This window comes from Spinacia oleracea, chromosome 3 (assembly GCF_020520425.1).
Source record: "Spinacia oleracea cultivar Varoflay chromosome 3, BTI_SOV_V1, whole genome shotgun sequence".
In the NCBI taxonomy this organism is placed as follows: domain Eukaryota; kingdom Viridiplantae; phylum Streptophyta; class Magnoliopsida; order Caryophyllales; family Amaranthaceae; genus Spinacia; species Spinacia oleracea.
In genome coordinates, this window is record NC_079489.1 from 55992240 (window position 1) to 56015936 (window position 23697).

The following is a 23697-nucleotide window of genomic DNA, read 5'->3' on the forward strand; positions in this document are numbered from 1 at the left end:
GAGGAACAAGATGATGGATATATGGTTGAGGCAGAAAAATATGAATGAATAAACATACAGACAATTTGTTTTTTGTTTTTAAGATAACTGGAGATGATGAACACTTTTTTTTTAATGTTCTTTTTGTAGATGATCGCATATAATAAGTTAGACTATTATTTTTTTGAAGATGATTGGAGATGATGATGATGATCGAAAAAGATGATGATGATCCATAATGATGGGTTAATTGTAGATTAAACAAATTTTTATGGCAGAGGATTAATATGCAATTTATAATAATTAAAGGGTATAAAAATATATTTAATTCCTCCCTATTTCTTGTAAACAAACAAGCCTTAAGATAATTTATTAGATGGATGGCTACGATTTAATTAACATAATTTAACGGTCCAGATTTATCTAAGGTTTTAAAGTCGTCGTAGGTCGACGACCTTCACAGAATTTTTATATGATAGAAGCCTATATACATATCATGGTATAGACAAGTCTCTTAAAACCATGTATTCTTGCTGCAAGAGCGAATCATCTCAACATCTAAAGTTGCACCTGCCTTCAAAATCATATTGCTTTGTTGCATCCAGGACAACGCCCATCTACCTCGAGTATCCTTTGTGACAAGCATAGGCAAAGCTGAAAACCACAGGGGCAGAACTTGTGTGTTACATCAAAATCCTCACAACTAACTGGACAAGTAGAAGACCCACAAAAAAAAGTAGTCCACCCGAGTTTAAAAAGTTGAGAGTTTTCGTTATTAAATTGATCATGATCCTCGTTTAACATGGATATTATTCTGCATAAATAGCTATACAAGTCACAAACAGTTGCAAACCAAATTCCAAATTTACTTAAAATGGCAAGTAGACTAGGAGCAATGATCAGGTGACAACATAATACAACATTGCCTTTTATACACTAGTACTCTAGTAGTCTAGTATCCTTAATGTTGCCAGATTATCTTATTTAATGTGTCATATGTTTTCAAGAAGGGGATATTTGATACAGACAACAATAATCAAGGGACAACATGATATACTGATATAGAACTGCATTCTATAAATACTAGTACCCGTTGTTATTGCAAAGGGACAATTTTGACAAGTACCTGAATCAACACCTTCAGTATTGGGAGAGTCAACTGGAGCCAGAATAGTTACAAATCAAACAACAACATTGCTGAGAAAACCAAATAAGCATCAGATTAGCTTGCATCAAATGATAATTGTGTATCATGTCAGAGCTAAAATACACTCTATCACTATAAGCAGAAGACCCACAAAAAAAGTAGTAGTGTTCTTCGGAAGGCCAAGCAAGCTCCTCTATTGTCACGTTTCAAACCCAAAGCAAGATGTGTAAATCCAAGCTAGGAGAACCAGCTAAAACGAGAATGTCAAGAAAAGTACCAAAGGCAAATGACCTCTCCCTTTAACTGGAAACAAGAGAAGGGAAAAACAGACAAAGATCCAAGCAAGCCCATGGCCAACTAGTGCAGAGCATGTTGGCCCTACCTTCTCTAATGCAACTAATACTGCTGCTGGAGACCCCAAAAAGGCGGGATTTAGAATATCCAAATCCAGGCTACTAGTCTAATCAAGGAGAGAGGCCTTTAGACTCACAGAAATCTACATGACATTTATGAACCGCAGTTAGAAATTACATTTGATAGGCAGCTCTTCGCATTAATAATATGCTTAGTTTCTGTCATTAGCTTGCATAGTTGCAAGCGAACAAAATGAACATTATTAAATTGATCACTCTTACGAGAAAAAGTCATATAGAATATAGGATAACACAATAAGGTAAGAAATTATAACAAAATCCCAAAATATCAGCAACTGGCAACTTTCAGTTTAAATCATCCTTTTTTGTTGCAGACATATGGACAGGAAAGCTCAGTAAAACAGTTGGAAGTAGCAGTCTAATGAAACTACGAAAGGCGGACAGTATTTCATTAAAACAAAGACTTTAGAACATCACGACCTTCACGAGCATAGCAATATAATGATTTGGTATCAAGAGCCAAAGCAAGATTGTAAACATGTTGCATGAATCAAATCACTTCATTAGTAAAGCATTTTGACAATTTACTGCCACTATTAACAACATTCTATAAAATTCCCCTTTAACTTGCCTAATAAAAGCAAAGCAACAATCTTATGTGCACAATGGGATTAGAGTCTGAAGCACAAACATATGACTACAAACAATGTGATCAAATCATCAAACACACAACAAAACAGAGTTCGCATTTTCTGAATCATAGCAAAACTGAAACATACCTTATCCATGTCGGGAACTAGCTCTTGAAGCTTCCTTATCCGATCACTGATTCTCATCTTTCGAACCTAAACCAATAGGGCAAAAACAAACATTTAGCTCCAAAGTCCCCTTAAAAAAAACAGAAAATTAGCAGTAATGATGAATTAACCTAGTTCTAGAATATCTCATCTTTATTTTTTTAACAAACCGATTAATTATTCGATAAATTAAACTCCTTAACTAGGAAATTGAATTAATAAAACACCGATTATCGATTTCAAGTGCAAGTTTCGTCATTCAAATCCACATCTATTAATCAATCCAACAACAGACCCTATCAAAAATAAAACAATTGAAGCCCAAACTAATTTGTGCAAAATATTCACGAAATGAAACATACCAAATCACTTCCTATCGCAACCCGCCCTTCACTGGATTTTTTGGTGAAATTCGACCATCACGACTCCAGATCTGGAGTTTTCATGGCCGAATTCGACCATTTAAAGTCGTATTTGTACCGCATGACAGAAGTTGGTGTTAGGGTTAGAGTTTTTGAGGTGGTTTTGGCCGATTTATATCGCGTGACTGGTGGTGGGTGGAGGTCGTTGGTGAGGGTGGGGCCGAGGTTAGTTGACAAGGGTGGCGGTTGGGGCTCGTTGACGAGGTAGTGGTGTACTGGTGCTGGTGGCTTCTCCTTCATACGGATTTTCTCTCTCTTCAACGTTTCTCTATCCTTCAAGGCTCCAAGCTCTCTTCGGAATCATCTACATTAGGGGGGAAAAAATTTAAGTTTTTAAAATTCAAATTAAAATTAAGTTTGAAATTTCAGCTGAAATTTTAGAGTTAACATGGCAGCGGGTCCCTATAAAGACCAAATCAGATATCAGGGTAAGTGTAGGTTTTGCGTATTATAACATGAAGATAAATTGTAAAACTGTATCGAGTACAAAGGGGACAGTATATCACTGTCCAGGTGCTTTATTCACTAGCTGCAGCGTGCAGGTACTTATTCTGCATATCAGGTCAACTGCTCGGGAATGATTCATTTATATATCCTACCCCCATCAGATTTCCTTTCCTTAGTCAAGTTAACCAGCCACCTTTCCAGTTTCCATTGAATTTTTTATGTGTTGTTATTGTGTTTTGGACCACGCCCTATTAATCCTTAACAATAGAAAGTGAGCCAAGAGTCCAAAAGAAAAGGACAAAGAAGAAAAGAAGAAGACTACAGTCACATCAGCCGGCCGCCCGGCCCTAGCTTCTTGATAAACACTATGTTATATGCTTTATTTTTGTTAAAGAAAGAATAATGTATTTTTGGAAGCAAATCTGATGTTTAAATATATTGGGTTATTTTAGTACGATATATATGCATAATAGTAAAAAAAAAAACCTTTAATTCTTAAAAAGTGCGCTTCACTTCGATGAAGCGCGCGCCTTGCGCTTGTGCTTAGGCTCTAGGACTCATATCGCTTTAGTGCGCTTTGCGCTTTTTTATACACTGCCCTCTCCTTAGTCAAGTTAACCAGCCACCCCCACCCACAACTCATCCTCTTCAGCCACCACCACCATCGTTTACTTCTCAGCCACCACCACCATCGTTTACTTCTCAGCCACCACCACCATCGTTTACTTCTCAGCCACCACCGCCACCTTCATTTACTCCTCAGCCACCACAATCCCATCTTCGTCACCACACCTCACACCCCAAATTATCAAACAAATAACACGCTGTTAAATCAAGCATGCTCTGTCCACCGCCAATAGCGTAGAGTGCAGAGTTGGCGACGGCGGTGGAGGTGTGCGAGTAGATAGCCTAAGAGAACTTAGAAAATAGTCTTCTCCATTTTATAGGGACAAGGGAGACACGCAACTTGGATCTGAACATCGCCATTGAAGGATGTTGGAGGAGGAGAGGGAAGACGAGAAGGTGAAGGATGAATTATGGAGGTTGCCGACGATTTTCTCTCTCCTCCATTAGTGACAATGGTGACAATGGAGGTTTGCGAGGGCGGAGAATTTGAGCGGCAAGAACGAGTTTGTGCCTTATCGTGGTGGGATTTCAAGGGACTTGAGTGGAGGATTAGGGCAACAGAGGAAGATTTGTACGGCAACGGCGAGTTTCCGGGTTGTTGTGTGCTTGTATCTAGTCGTGGTGGGATCCCGAGCGGGTAAGGGTTGTGGATAGGCGGTGGAACCAGTGGTTATTTCAACCTTGGTGTCTTGTAATTAGTGGTTAGAGGTGGTGGCAGTTATGGGGAAGGGAGGAGAGAAATAAATTTGGGTCCGGTATGGGAAGGGAGGAGATAGTAGAGAAATTGGGGGTAAATTTGATATTTTGACATACAAACATAACCAAAATAGATATGTGACAACTAAAAAGAAACTTAATAAAAGGAAGGAAAAATTACTTTTAATAATCCAACATTTCGACGATTTTCCGTTAATAATCCAACCTATCAATTATTATTTAATAATCCAACCTTTATACCCTGTCAACTTTTATTGCACCCAAATGACCGCTTACCTGCTAACAAGGTCACCCTCCCACTTTCAGAAAAATAAAATAAAATTAAACAATAATATTCTTATTATCCTCTTTCCTCCATATGACCAATTTCACCACATCCATCACTCGTCAACAACCACCGCCGTCGCCCGCGTCTACAATCACCAACACCTGGGTTCTTCGAATTGTCGCTGTCCACGCCTGCAACTTATTCCTCTCCTCGTTGTTGCTTCACCTGGGTCACAGACACTCCATCCACAACCACTGCCAACCTCCAACACCGGCTGCTAAAGCCCACATTCTCACAAGCCTAACATAAATCAAATTGGGGAAAATTTAGGGTCCATGTTCAAACAATGTGAGTCAAATTGTGAACAATTCTTATACGCATTTAGGCATGAATTCAAGTATTTGGTGTTTAATTTCAATCAATTTAATCTTTTTTTACAATTGGTATAAGAAATTGAAATTAAGAAAATTAAAATGAGGGGAAAATTCATGGTTTATGTTTTGGGTGGATTGGAGGAAGAGTTCGGCAGCGACAATGGGTTAGGACGTTAGGTGGCTTAAATGGGTTATGTCATGTGTTTAAGAGTGGAGGTTTTGGAGTTTGTGGCTGACTATTTTCATGGTGGCTGACTATTTCTATGGTGGCTGACTATTTCTATGGTGGTATGGAAAAGAGAGAGAAACAGAAGAGAAGAGTAAAGAAAAGAGAAAAGAAAGGGAAAAACAAAAATATTACAATGGACTAATGGCAGCATGCCACGTGGGCAGATGACCTGTTGCACCGGTTTTTTACCTGATGGGTGCAATAAAAGTAGATGGGGTATAAAGGTTAGTTTATTAAATAATAATCGATAGGTTGAATTATTAACGGAAAATCGTCGAAAGGTTGGATTATTTAAAGTAATTTTTCCTAAAAGGAATACCTGTCAATTAATTTGGAAAGGAGGAAGTATAAAATAAGGGAAAATTACAATCACACCTGAATTTTGGGCATATAAAACCATTGACATGAACTTCGCATCATGGCAAAGACAGCACAAAGTTGCATGCTTTCTCCACTTTACGGCAAAAAGCTGCCCTTATTACCCCCAACAACAGCTACTTTACCTCCAAGGTTGGTCATGTTGTTGAATGTAGAAAAGGGTGACATTGTGCTAGTAGGTGTAGAGAATGGGTAATTTTGTGCTACTTTTTCCATAGTGCCCAGTTCCTAGTATTTATAGGTGATTCCCCCAAAATAAGGAAACCAAAAATCTAAAACGATAGAAAGCTCACTGTAACACTACACCAATACTCTAAGGAATATCATATCACATGCAGTAACATATAAAATTTGATGAGAGAGAGATCCTCAACACTCTTGCTTATGATCCTATATCCTATGCTACTCCCACTCTTTACCTGTGTTTGTATAATTGACAATCAAACATGGATATGACACTTAGACACTTCATTTTGAACTAAAAAGTCTAAATTCATGCAGAAACCAAGTAGCATAGCCTATATCTTTTTTCTGGAGAATCCTACAGAAAAACTAAGTCCAATTTGGGATTGATTCAGATTACTTCTCCTGATTCAGATACATAGAATGATGGAATCATATGATTCATCCAGATCATAATCTGAACATCTATGACAAGAACCATAAGAATCATTTATAACCATTTAGTCAACTGCGGATATTTGGTTCACAAGGTGGTATGGATTTCGACTCAAGACTGTTTGGAGCTTGATACCTGATAGGCTGATACCAAGCGTTAGATTCAGTTCAGAGATGAATTTGATCCCTTGTTTGGTTTGAATCATGAACCAAACCTACTTTTCATCTTTTTTAAATTTTAACTTTGAAAAAAAATATGATTTATTCAACAGATATTGTGTGAACTTTTTCTGGTATAGTTTTTTATTTATGATATTTTGGTACATGAGGGTCGAAGTAACCCATACATATATTCTAATTTGATGGGAACTGATTTATCAAATGAAAGTAAAATGTCCATTCATAGTTCTTACCCCAACTAAAAAGTGGAGCAAAATTTTGCCTAAAAGTACCAAAGTCCCTCCCATTTAAAAAATAAAAAGAAATGAAATGAGAAAAGATCCAGCTAAAGATACATTTTATATCAAAAAAACTGAAACATTCATAATTGCTAATCCTAAACGAATAGCAAGAAATTGATAAACATCGGACACTTGCTCACAATTTTCAACTTATCAAACAAATATTTCATTGTAGACAACATAACATAACATAACATAACATCCGCAAGTTAAATTGGACACTTAAATCAACAAACATTTGAATTAGGAAAAACAAATGGGAAAAACGACAAAATGGAAATTTAAGGTAGGGAAGTGGGGGTGGGGAAAAAGGGACCACGACAACTGGTCGATGGAGAATTCTCACCACTCCCTTTACTTCTCTCTATCTTTTGATTCCTAAAAGTTTGGTAAGACCCAACACCCCTTAGATTTCTAAACCCATACCTTCAGAGTTTCGAAGAGTAAGTTTCTCAAACAATTAGATATAGGTTTAACCCAATTTAAACAAATATCATATACCTAATTCTCGTGAACTAAACGCCACCTAAATCTATGGGCTACAGGTGTAGAACATTGGAAAAAGTGACATCAAATATGGTATTACCTCCGTCCCACATTCCTCGTTACACTTACCTTTAAAGTTTTAGGTGATAAGTGGTTGCTTGTTCAATTGTTATTTTATTGAAAAAGTAGATGTGATAGGAGTTAGTGGGATATGTTTTTTAATTGAATAAGAGAGGGTGTGGGGACCAAACTTTTGATAGTGGGATGAGAAAAACAATATAATAATTGTGGACCATTCATAATTTGGAAGTATAACAAGTAATGTGGGACGGATGGAAAAGGAAAGGTATGGAGGGAGTATTATTTTTAACATTATATTTCAATAACTACTTTTATGTAGGGATCCACGTATACGGATATACCTTGTTAGAAAATAGTTCTAACGAAGTCTTTTAAACATAATTAAGCTATGTTACTCATACTCTTCATTTTACCTCAAGTACCCGTGTCGGACCCTCGACACTCCGACATGGGTACGAACACTCCGACACTTCATTTTCGACTTAAATCCTGGAACTTTTTGACCATTTAGCCGAGTCGGACACTTGGACACATACCCGTGTCCGACACTAGTACCCGAGTCCAAGTAACATAGTAATTAAGAGCAACTAGTCACGACCATTTTGTAGAACTGAATATAATTTTATTCCTCACCACGGTAATTGCTAAAAACAAAGCTCCCCACACCTTCTCACAGTCCCACCCTCACCACAACAATTAACTTTTCCGGCAATATATTTGGTAACAATATCTACCACAGTTTTTGGCAACTCTATTTCAGCCGTCATGTAATGGATGTACCATAAATGGATGTCCCATATACCATAAATGGATGTCCCTATTTGTTCCCTCCATTCCTAAATAAATGGATGTCCCTATTTGTTTGACTCGTACCCTACGTTACTCGGACTCGGGTACGAGTGTCGGACTCGAAAGATTGAAATTTGAAGACACGAGGACCCTGTCCTAAATTTAGACACGGGTATGGGGATATGAAAATTAAAAATCAAAAATACAAAAAAAGTAAAAAAGAAGTAAAAGAAGTCTTAAAAAATTAAATTAACGTAGATACAGTTGTATTCTTAAAAGGTCCACCAAGTCCTTCTCCAATCTTGAACATTAAAGGGGATTAAAAAACTATGTTGCTCAGACTCTTATTGGGGTGTCGTGTCCGACAAGGGATCGGAGGATCCGACATTCTAGATGTAAAAAATTTCAAACAAGGCCCCTATATATTTGGGTGTCATGTCGTGTCGAAGTGTCGGAGGATCTGACTCCGACACCCTCTGTCAACCACAGTGTCGAAGTAACATAGTTAAAAAATATAGACAAAAAAAAAATTAAAAGTAAAATAAAGTTGCCTTTTCACCGTACAACTGTACTTTTAGAAGAAAAAAACAAAGGAAGATGCCTTTTCTCTTTGTACAGCTGCACTTTCTAAGTTTCCATACAAAAAGAAAAAGCTTTGTACGCAACTTCATCTTCCTAGAAGTCTGCGACAAGAGCAGCACCGCAGCTTCCCTCGTTGCCGCAGGCAGAGTACCATATGTGGGATAGTCGACAAAAATTACACCACCAAGTTCGGAATTACGTTTCTAACAAAAGCCCCAATATTTAAACAGGAAACTAGGTAATCTTCAGCCCCAATTAACAGAACTAGGGTTTGAAAATTGAAAAAAAAAAGTAAATTGCTTCTTCCACCTCCTTTAGCTGTCGTGTCAGACTGACCCTACAAGGATCCGGTGCGGATTCCGTACCGAGATCCTTGTCGTGTCGGGTCGACCCAGGTACAAGGGCAAAACTGCCGAGTCGAAGTAACATAGCTCGTACCTTATTTGGTGTGTCGTCCTCACATTTCTCTACTCACACCCTATTATTTAATTCAACCAAATGACAAAATTATCCAACCACTTGCTTTTTAGTATAACCCATTCTTAATAAAGTGAAAAAAAAACACTTAGGGGCGATCTTTTAGGGACGTAGGGAGTATCATATGTTAGCTGATACTCTGATAGGGCTCTCATTCTCAATATTCATAGAAAATCCAATAAACATCATGGTGTTCACTTTAATTTTACAAAAGGTACTAATTGAAACTAATCTTAAGTGCTTTAAATTGATTTTAGGTTCCATTTTGGCGGAGGACATTTTCAATGAAAAATGATTTCCCCATGGGAAACATTTTTTAAGGAAAAACACAATTCCAAGCTAGTTTTCTTTTGTTTGTTTCCTCACAAGAATAGTTAGATAGGAAAAAAAAAATGGAAGTAGAACAGTGAGGAACTGACGATGGATGGGGAGAATAGAATAGAAGGGAGGGAAATGGTTTCCTTTCCTGAAAATATTGTCCACCCTTAGAGAGGAATTTTACATTATTGGGAAAATCTTTTACATCCCTTTACCACCCAACCAAAGAAAAATTATTATACATGAAAATATCATTTTCTTAGAGAACATTTTACACCAAAAACACACAATTAGCAATTAAATCGATTTTTACTATTGAAAACTAATTTTCAGTTAGACCTGGTTGTTATTGTCTTTTGTTTCCATTTTCTGCTTTTTCAGAAAACTAATAACAAAATTATGGAAATTAAGGGCCCGTTTGTTATCTTTTTTGTTAATAAAATATGGAAAAAGTATTTTTCAGTTTTTAATGTCAATTTTCTTAATAATCCGATTATTATAGGGATGACAACTTTTAAGTTCATAATTCAACTTCAATTATATGACCTACCAAAAACTGAAAATTATAGTAATATCGAGCAGGGCCTAGTTTCCAGTTTTTTATTATCAAATTTAAAATTTTGCAGGACAATCACAAGTATGACTAATTTTGAGATAATCGTTCAACGGTTCAACCTAAACCATATGACTTCGAAATATTATAAAACTGAAAATAGAACACTGGTAGCGACACCGAATGAACCCTGAGTTATTAAAGTTGATTCTTAATAAAATATTACTTTTTAAGTTGAAGAGAATAGGGCCAAACTGTTAATCTTTAGTTCTTTACAATGGTTTTGGAGGAATCGACAAGGTCTACATCTCAAAGAAAGATGAGGTGAAGGTTCGGGAACTCAATAGATTCTTATTAACATTGATAAAACACAACTAGAGAAAGCATAACAGTCAAGTCCTATTTATAAGATACGAATAACTTAGCGGAGATCATAAAGTTTCTAAAAAACTTAATCAAAGAAATATTAAGAAACACAAAAATAAGACAAATATTAACTCGAATGTAGTAAAAGTCAAATGGAGAACATACCTAGTAAACTTTGCAGCCACCTTATTTTTATCAAATTTATCTGGAATGGAGGACTTATCATTCCTTTTCCTGCAAACAAATAATCAGAAATAGATTTTATATGACTAAAGACAAATTAATATAGACATCATTTACTGGCAGAAAAATAAAAATAGAACTTTTACAATATTCCATTGCCTGTTTTACTCACAATTACTACTCCCTCCGTCCTAGATTAGTTGTTACACTTTCTTTTTTCGTCCGTCCCAAATTAGTTGTTACACTTCTAAATTAAAAATGACCCCACAATTATTATAGTGTCTCTCTCTTCCCACTAATTTTTTTTTTGTCCCCACACCCTCTCTCATTCAATTAAAAAAATACCCCACTAACTCCTATCACATCTACTTTTTCAATAAAATAACAATTGATAACCAAACAACCACTTATCACCTAAAACTTTGTACAAAGGTAAATGTAACGACTAAATTGGGACGGAGAGAGTATAATATCATGCAATTTTTATTCAGTATGGCCACAATAACCAGTCAACAACCCTCAAAGCTGTTACCAAGGAAATTTCTTCAAAATAAGAATGGTCAAGCATTTCATCTACCATCTTAGTTTAAAAAAGCGCGCCTTGGGCGCAAGGCTCACCTAGGCTCAGCCTTCGGCGCCTTGAGCTCTCCAGGCTCACTGATGTCAACCAGGCGTGCGCCTTTGTGCGCCTTAGGTAAGGCGCAAGGCCCAAGGCCCAACGCCTTGTGCGCCTTCGGTCTTCAGGCGCAATAAGATGACGTGGATCTTTTATTTACATTTTTTTTCTTGTTTAATGATATAAACACACCCCATGTGATCTATCACGGTCATATATCTACAACCTTAGCTTTTTGGTAGTGGAAGTAGCATAATATGAGTTAATTTTCATATTTCTAGCTTGTAATTACCATGGAAGGTTCTAATTCTGGCACTCCATTGACGGGATCACGCAATACTTATGAACCGGCAAGAAAATTTGGCACTCCAATAGAAATATGTTGTTTTGAGTATAAATTGTGTTAATTTTTTTCTATACCGAATTTTAAGTTTTATTAAAAAATTATGTGCGTCTTGCATCCAAAATGCGCGGCCTGAGCCTTGCACCTTGCCTAGGCTCCATGACCCTTGTGCGCTTTAGTGCGCTTTGCGCCTTTTTAAACTAAGTCTACCATTAGTTAGGAATTGCACCATAACTCTCGCACTTATACTACTCCCTCCATTCTTAAATGTTAGTCTCCTTTCTTTGTTGAGTTTTTCTTTTTATTAGTCCCTTTTGAAATCTTTCCTTTTTTATCCATCCTTTATCGCCTTTATACCCTTATAAATATCCAAGTGGTCCACTTGTTTACTCTCAAGTAAACTTTTACCCCCATTAAACCCCTTAATATTTCTACATGGTTTGATTCTATTGAGATTCATGTGACAAGTGTACTTATATTGGATTGTCTTAGATTCCAAAAGGGACTAACGTTCAAGAACGGTGGGAGTAGTAACACTTTTTAATGGTAGATTCCAAAAGGGACTAACATTCAAGACACCTACACCTTCATTTTAACCCCCTCTCCAACCCTTGCCCTCCTTCCCACTCACTCCACAAAACCACCCAACCCTTACCATTAAAAAATCCAAACAAATGGAGGTTCTGTTAGAAAACAGAAAAATAATGAAAAATACTAGGCATAAACAGAAAATATTAAGGTCAAAAAATTGTAGAATGAAAATACGATAATATGATACGCCCTATAGTAAATATTCTTACAAAGTTATGCTATGCTTTTGTCTCCTTCTCCCTTACTCATTCCCCCCCCCCACCCCTTTCGAGAAGTACTCAGTCTACCCCCACAAAGGTTTGTGACTCATAACAGTAAGACACCAATGGGGTGTGACCCATTAAAACAAGAGGGCTTGAACAAAGTCAAAGAATGTGCTTCATCATTCAAATATAATCAGGAAAAAGTTTCAAAAACTCCTTACATACACATACACTTTTATAAAAATAACTACCTTAAATGTTTTTAAATAACCACCATATAAATGAATAAATCCACAATCTTTATGTTTTGCTACGAGTTCACGAAAACTGTGAAATTGTTCAGCAAAAACATTAGTTTTGGACTTGTAAGATAGTTTTTGAATTATAAATGAAGTTTCATCGGCCAATTAGAATGTGACATATGGCAGTTGACAGACTTCAATTAAGTGGCTGGAAAACATGAGTTTCTGGATTAAATATTGTAGTTATCTAAAAAATAAAGGAAGTTCTTAAAAGTGTATGTAAAAGGTAGGTTTTGAAAAAGACTATTCTCTCATCACAATTGACAGTTCTTTACCAAGTGACAGTAAAACTTCTAATTCAAAAAAATGCTACAAAAACATTTACATTTCTCAGCAGAAGCACAGGTTTGGTCCTGCTACAAATAATCTACGATTTCTTTACTTGTTGAAATGCAACTAATGCAAGCTTTAATATGTTCCTAAAGGGTCGAGTGAGGTGGGAATGGAGGAGGTCCGAATTACGATGTCTATGGTGAGGGCAATTAGGTTCTGCAGAAACAAATTTGTTCATAAACAAATTAATGTGGATACTTTATCCACGTTTGGGGGTGATCATAGTTCTTAATTTCTTATGCTAAGAATATCTTATAAATTGTTCCATACAAAAATTGAAGAATCTTATTAATTGTTCCGTACAAAAGTTGAAGAATCTTTTAAATTGTCTCGCTCGAGTTAACTCGGTTTTGGAGGCCGACGATAAGATATATCCCATTTTGTATAGGTGTTTTGAAAAACGGCGAGATCTCCGCCGGTTCAACCGATCCGAACCGGTTTTGTCTGCGTTAAACGTTATTTAGCCTCACATCTACTCAATTTTCAGCCGAGTTTCCCATATTTTTGACAAAAACAAAGGGGAAAAGGAAAGAAATGGAGAAACTCCACTGAAATTGAGTAGAGAACTCCATTTTCAGATCTGAAACAAGAGAGGAAAGAGAAGGTGTACAAAGGAATTCATTTAATTATGTCACGTGTAGGTTTAGGGGAGGGAAACTAGGGTAGGTGGTGAGTGGGGTGACATGGGGCTTCTTTTTTAATTTAAATATTCACGTGTAGGGCTTACGGGAGGGGGCGTATTATCACTTGTCATTGGGCATTTTTAAATGTAAGTGATAATTTTCAATGAGCCTAGAACATGGGATAGCCTGGGATAGCCTTGATGTTTTTGTATGGAAGAATTTGTAAGATTCTTCAAGTAAATTCCCAACTAATTCAATTTAAAATTAAAGTAAAATAATTTAAAATTCCTACAGAGACACGGTCTGTGACTAACGCATAATTTCTAACGTGACACTGCGACCGATGCCACGACCACAAACGATACCGCGTTTTCAATCTATGGATGGGATACTATGGGTAGTTCTGAATTAGTTTGCTAGAATTCCTTTCCACAAGGTATTCTATATTTGGCGGAAGTTGATTTGCAACAAGATCCCTGCCTAAATTTTCCCTAGATAAAACAATATGTTCCAAAATGATTAATTTAAACTTCATGACTACAAACACCATACATAGCGGGAAGCCGGGAAAGAACATGTTTATAGATCCAATAGCTTAATATGTTATTTCAACTGTGGTTCATTTTCAAATGCTAGTCAGAAATCCCTTCAGGAGAATCACATAAGCAGCATTGCTCCAGTTGCATCTGCTTAATAATCATAGCTTAAAAAGGTATGATGGGAGACAAGTATATACAAAATGTATTGAGGGAACAATCAAATTGACACCATAACATGATAATGTGACACCAAACAGTCTAAGCTGTAAAGCTTTATACAGATGCAGAAGGACATTTCAAATTTTCACAGTTAGTTTTTAATCACCTAGGGTCAAACACCAATATATGCAGAGTTATGAGGACGATCTAGCATCGGTCACAGGTCTAACAACTTATAATTTGCTTTAACTAGTACCCAGAAAAGTAGGCAGGACGCTTATCTTTTATGAATAAGAAAAGCATGGCACTTACTTGTCAAATATTTGTATAAGTGACTGTGGTCTTTCATATCCATCCTTCTGTTCAGGATTCTTTTTACTTTCGCCCCTCGATTCAGGTTCCCAGGATACTTTGCTTAAAGATTCTCCCAATAATTCAGCAATACTAGATGCCATAGATTCTGCCCTCAGCTTATACGGAAATTTTTCTTCATGAAAATGGTTTGACAACCACATATACATAGAACAAACCTGGTGCTTAGTCTCAAGATCCAGTAGCTCTGAGTCATTTCTAGCAGAGTCCTTAGGAATGCCCATTGCTATATTGACAGGAAGCTCTTGGCTGTATGACGAAGCAAACCGGAGGAGATGGTACATTGCCTTAGGGTCTCGAATGTTAACAGGAGCAAAACAAAAATTATAGCGATCTTCAAGTGATAAACCCTGAACTTTCTCTAACATATTAGCCACCTTCTTTATACCAGCATGTTGACACAAAAAGTAAGATCCATCAAGGCGACAATTTTCAGCAAACTTTTCAAGAAGTTGGGCGAAAGTTGTATTAGATAGTTGTCCCGCAAAATACTCAACTTGCTCATAAGAAGGAAAAAGACCAACTTTCTGAACTTCCTCAAAAGGTTGTTTTAAACATTCAATTAGATAGTCCAAATCTTCCAAATTCAAGGTAGTGCAGAGACCATCTGGATAGATACTTCCTCTCCTACCAGCCCTACCTGCAATTTGTTTCACCTGTGAGGCTGGAACGGGAACAACCTTGTCCCCATTGTACTTTGAAAGAGTATAGAATACTACCCTTCTTATGTTAAGATTCAATCCCATTCCTACAGCATCACTAGCAACTAAGACATCATATTCGTTATCTTGGTCATTGAACAGAGTAGCTTGCTGCCTGCGAGTCTCTGGCGGCAAAGCACCATAAATAACACAGCAACGGTGCTTTGTTTGCTTTTCAATAGTCAATTTGACCTCAAAAATCTCCCTCCTGGAGAACGCGACTATACAATCACCAGACTTAACATTTCGAAGATCCCCTTGCAATGTCTTAGCTTCAACTACCAATGGTTTAAATCTACCATAGTGCTGTTCCACCAACTCGTCTCCTGTATCTGAACAAATCTTCCGCACAATATTTAGAACACTTGGATCGCCACATAAATGTATTTCATCAGCCTTTAAACCGAGCAATGCCCTAGTCCACGCAAATCCTCTGCAAGAGTCAGCCATCATTTGTATCTCATCAATTACAGCAACATCATACATTTCATCAGTGGATGCCATTTCAACCGTGCAGGCAACATGGTTGGAAAAGGGCACACGCTTCTTCTCCTGTCCTGTAAGCATACTACAATAAACACCAAGAGCATTAACCTTGTCAAAAACTTCCATCGCCAACAACCTGAGTGGACTACAATATATCCCTTTCTTTGCTTCCATAAACCGTTGCAAAGCATTGTAAGTCTTCCCACTATTAGTAGGCCCACAATGGTAAATAATCTTGCGTTTCATTGCCCTCGCAAAGGGGAACCAGGTGTAAGGTTTAGTAAGATCAGCAGAATCAACCATACTCCGGAACTTCGTAATCTCGTCAGGAAAATTCTCAAGGCAAAATTCAACAAAAACAGGAAATAAAAACTTATCCGCTTCATCACTAGGTCCCAGTGAAAGTAAGTACTTCGCAATATCATCCCGGCAATGTTTAATGAAAAAGGCCCTGAATTTATGTACTGCAGTTGGAAAAAATGACGCCCCAATGTATATAGCCAAAGCTTGATTAGACGCCCAAGCAGACCGCGATAACCGCCCAAATATATCATGCAACAACTCCCAATCTTCCCTACCTAGTTTCCCATCCCTGGGCAACTCACAAAGCTGCCTATAAACTTCGGCAGGATCAAGAGAAGCAACATGCTCAAATCCTTCATACTTTCTAGAAGAACTTAAGTCATCATAATCAACATCATGCTCATTGATGATATCAGAATCAATTAAACCATCTAAATTAGCAACTATATCACTATCATCGATATCAGAATCAATTACACCCTCTAAATTAGCAACTATATCATTATCATCAATATCAGAATCAATTAAACCATCTAAATTAGCAACTATATCACTATTATCAATAACATCATCATATTTCCCCCCATTAACTTCACTCTCATTGGAAGTCGAAAGCCCCTTAGCACCATAAAGATAAAGTTTTTGCTGTATAGACAACGACGTAGGTCTAACTAAGGACTTTGAATTCCAAGACGAAGCGAAACCATGACTTGGACAAGAATAATTGTGAAAATGACATAGAGGGTTCGAGAGTAAAACCCTAACCTGAGAAATGGTGTGCTTGGACGAGTAGCGACGGAGAAAATGCGTCAATCGGCCTCCCGCCATTGAAGAAAGCTAGAAAAGCATTGACTGAATGAGTAAATGGAGCAGAAATGTGTAGGAAAATGGAGAATTTTGAAGGGGACGCTGAGTGGAGGGAAAGGAGGAGAGAGGAAAACGGGAAATCGAAAAGGGGAGAAATGGTGGAAGAGTGGCGCAAAATTGGAACACAGACTTCACAGATTTTTTTTCTTTTTCTTTTTCCTCTTTTTTTTTTTTTCTTGCTAGAAAGACATACCAGTTCCCTAGTGCATGATGTTTGCTTAGGGTATTCATTAGCGGTACCCGGCTTAACGGGTATTCGAAATGACGGGTACTCGCTATTGCAGGTAGTCAAAATATTGTCCCGTGACCTGACCTGGAAAATCGGATATCCGACATTGCGGATACCCGATAATCACGGGTCGGGTTACGGATACCTGGTTGCTTTAACTTATTATTTTTAATTTTGAAATTCAATACCTGTAACATAATTATCAATAACATTTTACACTTTATATACAACAATAAGATTATCCACAACATTTAACTCTACTAGTTAGCAAGAATTAACACAAAAATCTCACTTCAACAACTTTAATAATTAAGCTACATATGACAGTAGGTGGACAAATTTTCATCTACATATTACTCCGTAGATACCAAGCTCACATATATACTTATTTTGTGCTAATTCTAAATAGGGAAGATCAACAACAAAGATCGATAAACAGATGATAAGGACAAGCACCTGTATCTCATTCTTTGTTCTTTTTGCTTTAGCAGATTTACTGAAATCTGAAATCTATATTATGATGTCTTGTAGCTATAATAATGCCAATAAATATACTATCTTCATTAACAACGGGTGTATTACAGTATAAGTCTTAACAATAGCAACATCCATTAAGATAAGTTCATTGTCATTATTTTGAGATGCAGGCAGTAGCAATTTTAAGCAGAGGCAACAACATTTTTAACTTTTATGGGAGGGGAATATAAGTTTACCGGGTTTTTTTAAAAAAAATTACCCGATTATTTTGAAACGGGTTAGCGGGTCGGGTCAAGCGGGTCAGGTATTTTTGAACACCCCTAATGTTTGCATGACAGAGAACCAGTTTGGATTTATGCCCGGGAGATCGACTATGGAGGTCATTCATCTTGTAAGGCAACTAATGGAGAATTATCGGGATAAGAAGAAGGATTTACATATGCTTTTCATTGATTTGGAGAAGGCGTATGATAAGGTACCAAAGGAAATTATTTGGTGGGCATTAAGTAGGAAAGGAATTCCGAGGAAGTATATTGATATCATCAAGGACATGTATGAGGGAGTTAATACGAGTGTGAGAACTAGTGTTGGTAAGACCGAAGAATTCTCCATTACGATTGGAATGCATCAAGGTTCCGCACTTAGCCCGTTTCTTTTTGCTACAATCATGGACGAATTGACGAGGTCAATCCAATTCAGATGGTATACCCTGGTGCATGATGTTTGCAGATGATATTGTGTTGATTGATGAAACAAAAGGAGTGGAAAGTAAGTTGGAGTTATGGAGATAAAATTTGGAATCTCGGGGTTTTAGGCTGAGTAGAAACAAGACGGAATATATGGAGTGTAAGTTTAGTGGAGCCCAAGATAGAGAGACATGGGCGATTACCTTAGATGGGAAAATTGTCCAAGGCTCTGAAATGTTCCGTTATTTAGGATCTATTATCCAAAAGGATGGAGAATTGGATGGCGATGTGGCCCATAGAATCAAAGCAGGTTGGTTGAAGTGGAAAGGTGACACGGGGTTCCTATGTGATTCAAACATGCCCCAAATATTGAAGGGAAAATTTTACCACACGACAATTCGACCGGCTTTGTTATACGGCACGGAATGCTGGGCAATGAAACATTGTCACGTGCACAAGACGAATGTGGTGGAGATGCACATGTTACATTGGATGTGTGGGCATACAAGAAAGGATCGTTTGAGGAATGAGATTATTAGGAAGAAAGTAGGGGTTGCACCGATTGAGTTTAAGATGATGGAAAATCGTTTAAGATGGTTTGGACATGTAAGCAGAAGATCAAGTGATGCCCCGGTTAGGAGAATAGAAGGGTGGCAAAGTGATAGAATTGCAAGGGGTAGGGGAAGACCTAAGAAAACTTGGAGGAAGGTGATTGAGCACAATATGAGCTTTCTTGGGATTGAGGAATATATGGCGTTGGATAGGACAAAGTGGAGGGAGAGAATATACATTGATGACTTCATTTGACTTATACAACTTCCATGTTTCTGTTTCTTTCTATTTTTTTATTTTTTATTTTTATTTTTAAAATTCTTTAAAAAAAAAATTTAATTTTAATTTTACATGCTGTTTTGAAATGTAATTATTTTACTTATTCATTTATTTTAAACTTTACTTATTTTTTATTATATCTTACAATATTTCTTCTATAATATAACTTGTCTTACTTTCATTAATTCCACTTTCTCTTCCTTGTTTTTTCTTTTTTACTTCCTGCTCATTTCTGGTTTGATTGGTGACAATGACGATCTCCTACGACGATTCATGTTAGCCGACCCCAAATCATTTTGGGACTAAGGCTTTGTTGTTGTACAGACTACCTGTAATACCTCGTATTTTTATAATAATTTTAAATATATTTTATTATATTTATAAAGCATTTTATGATTTTTAGAATTTATTTCGCATATAAATATTATTTAAATGTATTTTAATTAATTAGAATATTTATTATTTTAATTAATTATGAAACGAATTTAATTTTCGAGTCGAGAAATTTAATGGAGTTGCAAGTAGTTTTAAAAGGTTTGAGTTTTTAAATAAAAGTCCAACTCGTTTTATTAATCGAGCCCAATCAAAAGAATTTAATTCTAAACTCTAAATCTAGCCCAATCATTTAATTGCTAAGCCCAATATCAAATTCCTAAGCCTAGCCCACTAGGGATTTGGGAGCCTATAAATAGGACTCTCCTCATTAAATGATCCCCTTATTTTTCATTAAACCCCTCCTCCTTTACTTGCCTAACACTCCTTACTCTCTCCTTTCCCTTGTACCCGGCTCCCCTCACCCGCACACGATCGAGCACGCTGCTCGTCGTGCCTTGCTTGTGTTGCCGTGCCTCTCGCACACCGTCGATGCCCCGCACCCCTCGTCCCTCGCGTGCCGCGCCCAGCGCGCACCGCTGCTGCCTTCGCCCTTCGTCCGCGCGCGCACACACGCATCGTGTGTGTGTGTTTTTGTTCGTTCGTTCAATTTTTCGCCCAATCACATTCAATTCGTGATTGTTCCGTGCTATAGGCCGGATTTGTATAATTCTCTTCTTCCTTACCTATTCTATTTCAATTCCGTATTTCAAATTATATTATTATTATTGTTTTGAATAATTAAAATGATGGTAAACGGTTGTGAACACCGTATTGTTATGTTTTACATGTTTTGATTCTTGAGGCGTATTTTAATTATTAAAGTATGAAATTTCAGATTCGGTTATTTAATAAAGAGTTGATTTTTATGATGTTAAATTGGTTTTATTGGAGAATTATAGTTAGAGTTTTAACCTAGACCTAAAGGGTCAATTGATTAGCATAATTAGGTGATTGATTTAATTATGATAATCAATTATATTTTCAGATTTCTAAAAAGGTTTAAAGTGTCAATTTTTATTGATTTTAAGAGTGGAAAAAGTATGTTTTCATACTAGGGAGTAGTTTTTCAAATTGAGACGATTAATTTATTAAAGAACGATTAATTTCTAATTATCGTCAAGGTTTTTGATATGCATGTTTTATATAGTATTTTTACCCCCGTCCCTTAGTACTTTTATGTGTCAAATGTGCTCTTAGGAGCCGTTTCTAGTACTAATATGTGTTATTGAGTGTGCCTTGAGTTTCAGGTTTAATTATGAGAAATTGGTCTTTTTTGACCCGTATCATGTTGATCTAGGCCACTATATGAGCCCGAGGAAGTTCGGGACCTCCATCGTCGACTTTCGGGAGCCTTGGATGCTTATGGTTGAGCCCCGAGAGTTAGACTCGGTGATATGGGCGAGCTACATTGAAGATTGCAAATCGCCCTGGAAGCTGAGGGCGAAATGCAACCATCGGGCGAAATTATTGGCAGTTTGGATTCATCAACGCGCGCCCGATCGGGCGCAGCTCGCCCGATCCGGATCGGGAGGTCATTCTGGAGCCTATGTGGAGAGTTCACAAACCGCCCGATCGGGCGGATTTTGGCCCGATCGGGTCGACTATTGAGTGGATCGCCCGATCGGGCGAAGCGACGCCCGATCGGGCGACGCCAACCTCCAGCAGTTTTTCGCGTATTTGTTTTCCGTTTTTTAGGCTTTATTTTGGTAAACTATATAAGCAAACTTTAATTATTTTTATTGTACACTTTATTTTCTAGTATTGAAGCTTAGTATTATTTCCCTTAGCCTAATTTTCTCTCTAGTTTATGCAAAAACACTTAGTTTAATTCTCAATAAAAATTCAAGCTTTCAATTCCCTTGTTCTTCAAATAGGTATTATTTCTTATTTCAATTCATTGTCTTGCTTTAATAATGCTTTCAATTATGATTATTGCTTTGTTTATTGTCAACATGCTTGAGTAGTTTAATTTCTAGGGTTGGGGATCCATGAATAATATGAAGGGATGATTGAATGATTATGATTGTTGGCATTGTAATTGATTCCTATTGATTGGTTTATTTCACTATACAATTAGATTTGCGCAGGTTTAATTGTGGTAGTTATGCAATATCAAATTAAGATTCGAGAGATGCAATTTGATGTTTAGGCTTGTGTCAATAGGTAGAATTAGAGTTAATACGTAGCGAGAGCCCGTTAATTCTAAGTCTATGATTAGTATCGACTTGAGAGAGTATGCTAGTCTAATTAATTACTTTGTTGATTATCGTGATTGTTCAATGTCCTGGATTATTATTTGTTGGCAAACCTATACCCTAGATTCCTTAATATATTGATTCATTCTTGTTTAATATTCGTTCGTAGTCTTAGTATACAAACCATCAACCAACTTTGTTCACAATAGTCTAGATTAATTAATTGATAGTAGAAAGAAAGCATGTTTCCCCGTGGATTCGATCCTGACTTCCCTTGCTACCTAGCTAGTGGACCTTAGGTTATTTTTTATTAGGTGATACGACTTTAGCCTGTCAAATTTTGGCGCCGTTGCCGGGGAAACGGTTTTATTTTCTGTTGTTGATTGTTTATCCTAGATTATTGTTTGTTACTACTCAAGGAACTCACGTTCCTTGAGACCGGATCTCACATTGTTTTGTAGTCTTTGTCTATGCCCAGGACCGTAGGTACTAGTAATCTTACTCCATTCGATCCTGAGACCGAAAGAACCTTTCGTAGACGAAGAACTTTCATTGCACAGTGTGGGAATTACTCTGATTCTGATCATAATATTGGCGATCTTTTTCCTTCAGATACAGATTCAGTTTCAGAGATAGAGATGGGTGACGAAAATCTGATACCGCCACCTACCCCACGGCCTATAGACTATTCTAAGCCAAGTCTGTCCGTGCTACCAAAGGCGATCATGCCTTCTATTGCAGCTGAGACCTTCAAGATTGAGCCTGCATTGATTAACATGATCGAGAGACGCCAGTACGGTGGGGAACCAGGTGAAGATCCGAATCTTCACATTCAGTCCTTTATCCAATATTGCTCCACCATTAAGCAAAAGGGATTGACTCCGGAGCAGACTATGGAGATACTTTTCCCGTTCTCTTTGAGTGGGAAAGCTAAACTGTGGATTAATGGGTTGAATCGGGCGGCTTTGAAAATCAATAATTGGGAATCCTTGGCTCTTGCTTTTTATGTTAAATATTTTCCACCTGAGAAAACGGCTCGTCTGAGGGGTCAGATATTAGGTATCTCACAACAAGCGGATGAGAGTTTGTTCGAGGTCTGGGAGAGATTCAAGGATTTGCAAAGAGAATGCCCGCACCATGGTTTGGAAGATTGGTTCTTGATTCAGCAGTTTTATAATGGTCTAGGCAATGAGTCTAGATGTTTGTTGGATTCAGCTGCCAGTGGGAGGTTCATGCAACTTGAGGTGCCTAGAGCTATGGAGGTGATTGAGGAGATAACCATTCACAATGCCCAGTATGGAAATCCTACATGTCTATCTAACAGGGGTGGTAAGCATGATTTAAATTCTATTGAACAATTAACTGCCCAATTGACTGCTTTACACTATAAGTTTGATAATATGCAAGCAGCCAATACTCAATCTGCCCAACCTGCTAGTGTAGCTGCTATGAGTGCCCAACCTGCTACTGTATGTGAAAGTTGTGGAATGTCTGGTCATTATGCACCGGAATGTAGGAGCTCCGTTGAACAATGTCACACATTTCAATCCTACAAACAAAATAACCCGTTCTCCAACTCTTACAATGAGGGCTACAAAAATAACCCTCTACTATCCTACAGGAGCAACAATATCCAGAACCCTCACCAAGTCCAACATCCGCCACAACAACCATACCAACCCTACCAACCACGGAACAACTACAACCAACAGTCTAGTGGACCACCTGGGTTCCCTAGACAACACACATCACCTCCACCACCACCATCTCAAACCACACAGCCTGACCCTATG

At 37.4% G+C, this 23697-nt stretch overlaps 1 protein-coding gene and 1 non-coding gene across 5 annotated transcripts; both read right to left on the bottom strand.

The window, feature by feature from the left end:
• Positions 1 to 344: 344 nt before the first annotated feature.
• On the bottom strand, positions 345 to 17287 carry LOC110803572 (DExH-box ATP-dependent RNA helicase DExH18, mitochondrial). 4 transcript variants are annotated; one of them, XR_008930518.1, is made up of 6 exons: positions 14695 to 17287; positions 10656 to 10724; positions 2660 to 3023; positions 2280 to 2345; positions 1106 to 1176; positions 345 to 633 (listed from the first exon to the last, which is right to left on the bottom strand). XR_008930518.1 is itself a non-coding variant. In XM_056840328.1 (3 exons), the coding sequence occupies exons 1-3, from the start codon at positions 17070 to 17072 to the stop codon at positions 5009 to 5011; spliced, it is 2517 nt and encodes an 838-aa protein (XP_056696306.1). In that variant the 5' UTR covers positions 17073 to 17287; the 3' UTR covers positions 4697 to 5008. The 4 variants fall into 4 exon arrangements, 1 of the variants encoding a protein (XP_056696306.1); XR_008930516.1 differs by lacking the exon at positions 2660 to 3023 and having other exon boundaries at positions 14695 to 17286; XR_008930517.1 differs by lacking the exons at positions 345 to 633; positions 1106 to 1176; positions 2660 to 3023 and adding an exon at positions 1193 to 1622.
• A 5654-nt stretch (positions 17288 to 22941) lies between these two features.
• On the bottom strand, positions 22942 to 23048 carry LOC130470928 (small nucleolar RNA R71). Its single transcript, XR_008931643.1, has one exon. It is a non-coding gene; the product is annotated as a small nucleolar RNA R71 (small nucleolar RNA).
• Between the last annotated feature and the right edge of the window lie 649 nt (positions 23049 to 23697).

Coding starts and splice junctions, on each gene's coding strand:
- LOC110803572 (XM_056840328.1), bottom strand. CDS start 17,072: ATGGCGGGAGGCCGATTGACGCATTTTCTCCGTCGCTACTCGTCCAAG. Junction 10,725..14,694: donor CTTATACAAATATTTGACAA/GTAAGTGCCATG, acceptor ATTTGTTTGCAG/GAAAAGGAATGATAAGTCCT. Junction 5,079..10,655: donor GTGGCTGCAAAGTTTACTAG/GTATGTTCTCCA, acceptor GATTTATGTTAG/GCTTGTGAGAATGTGGGCTT.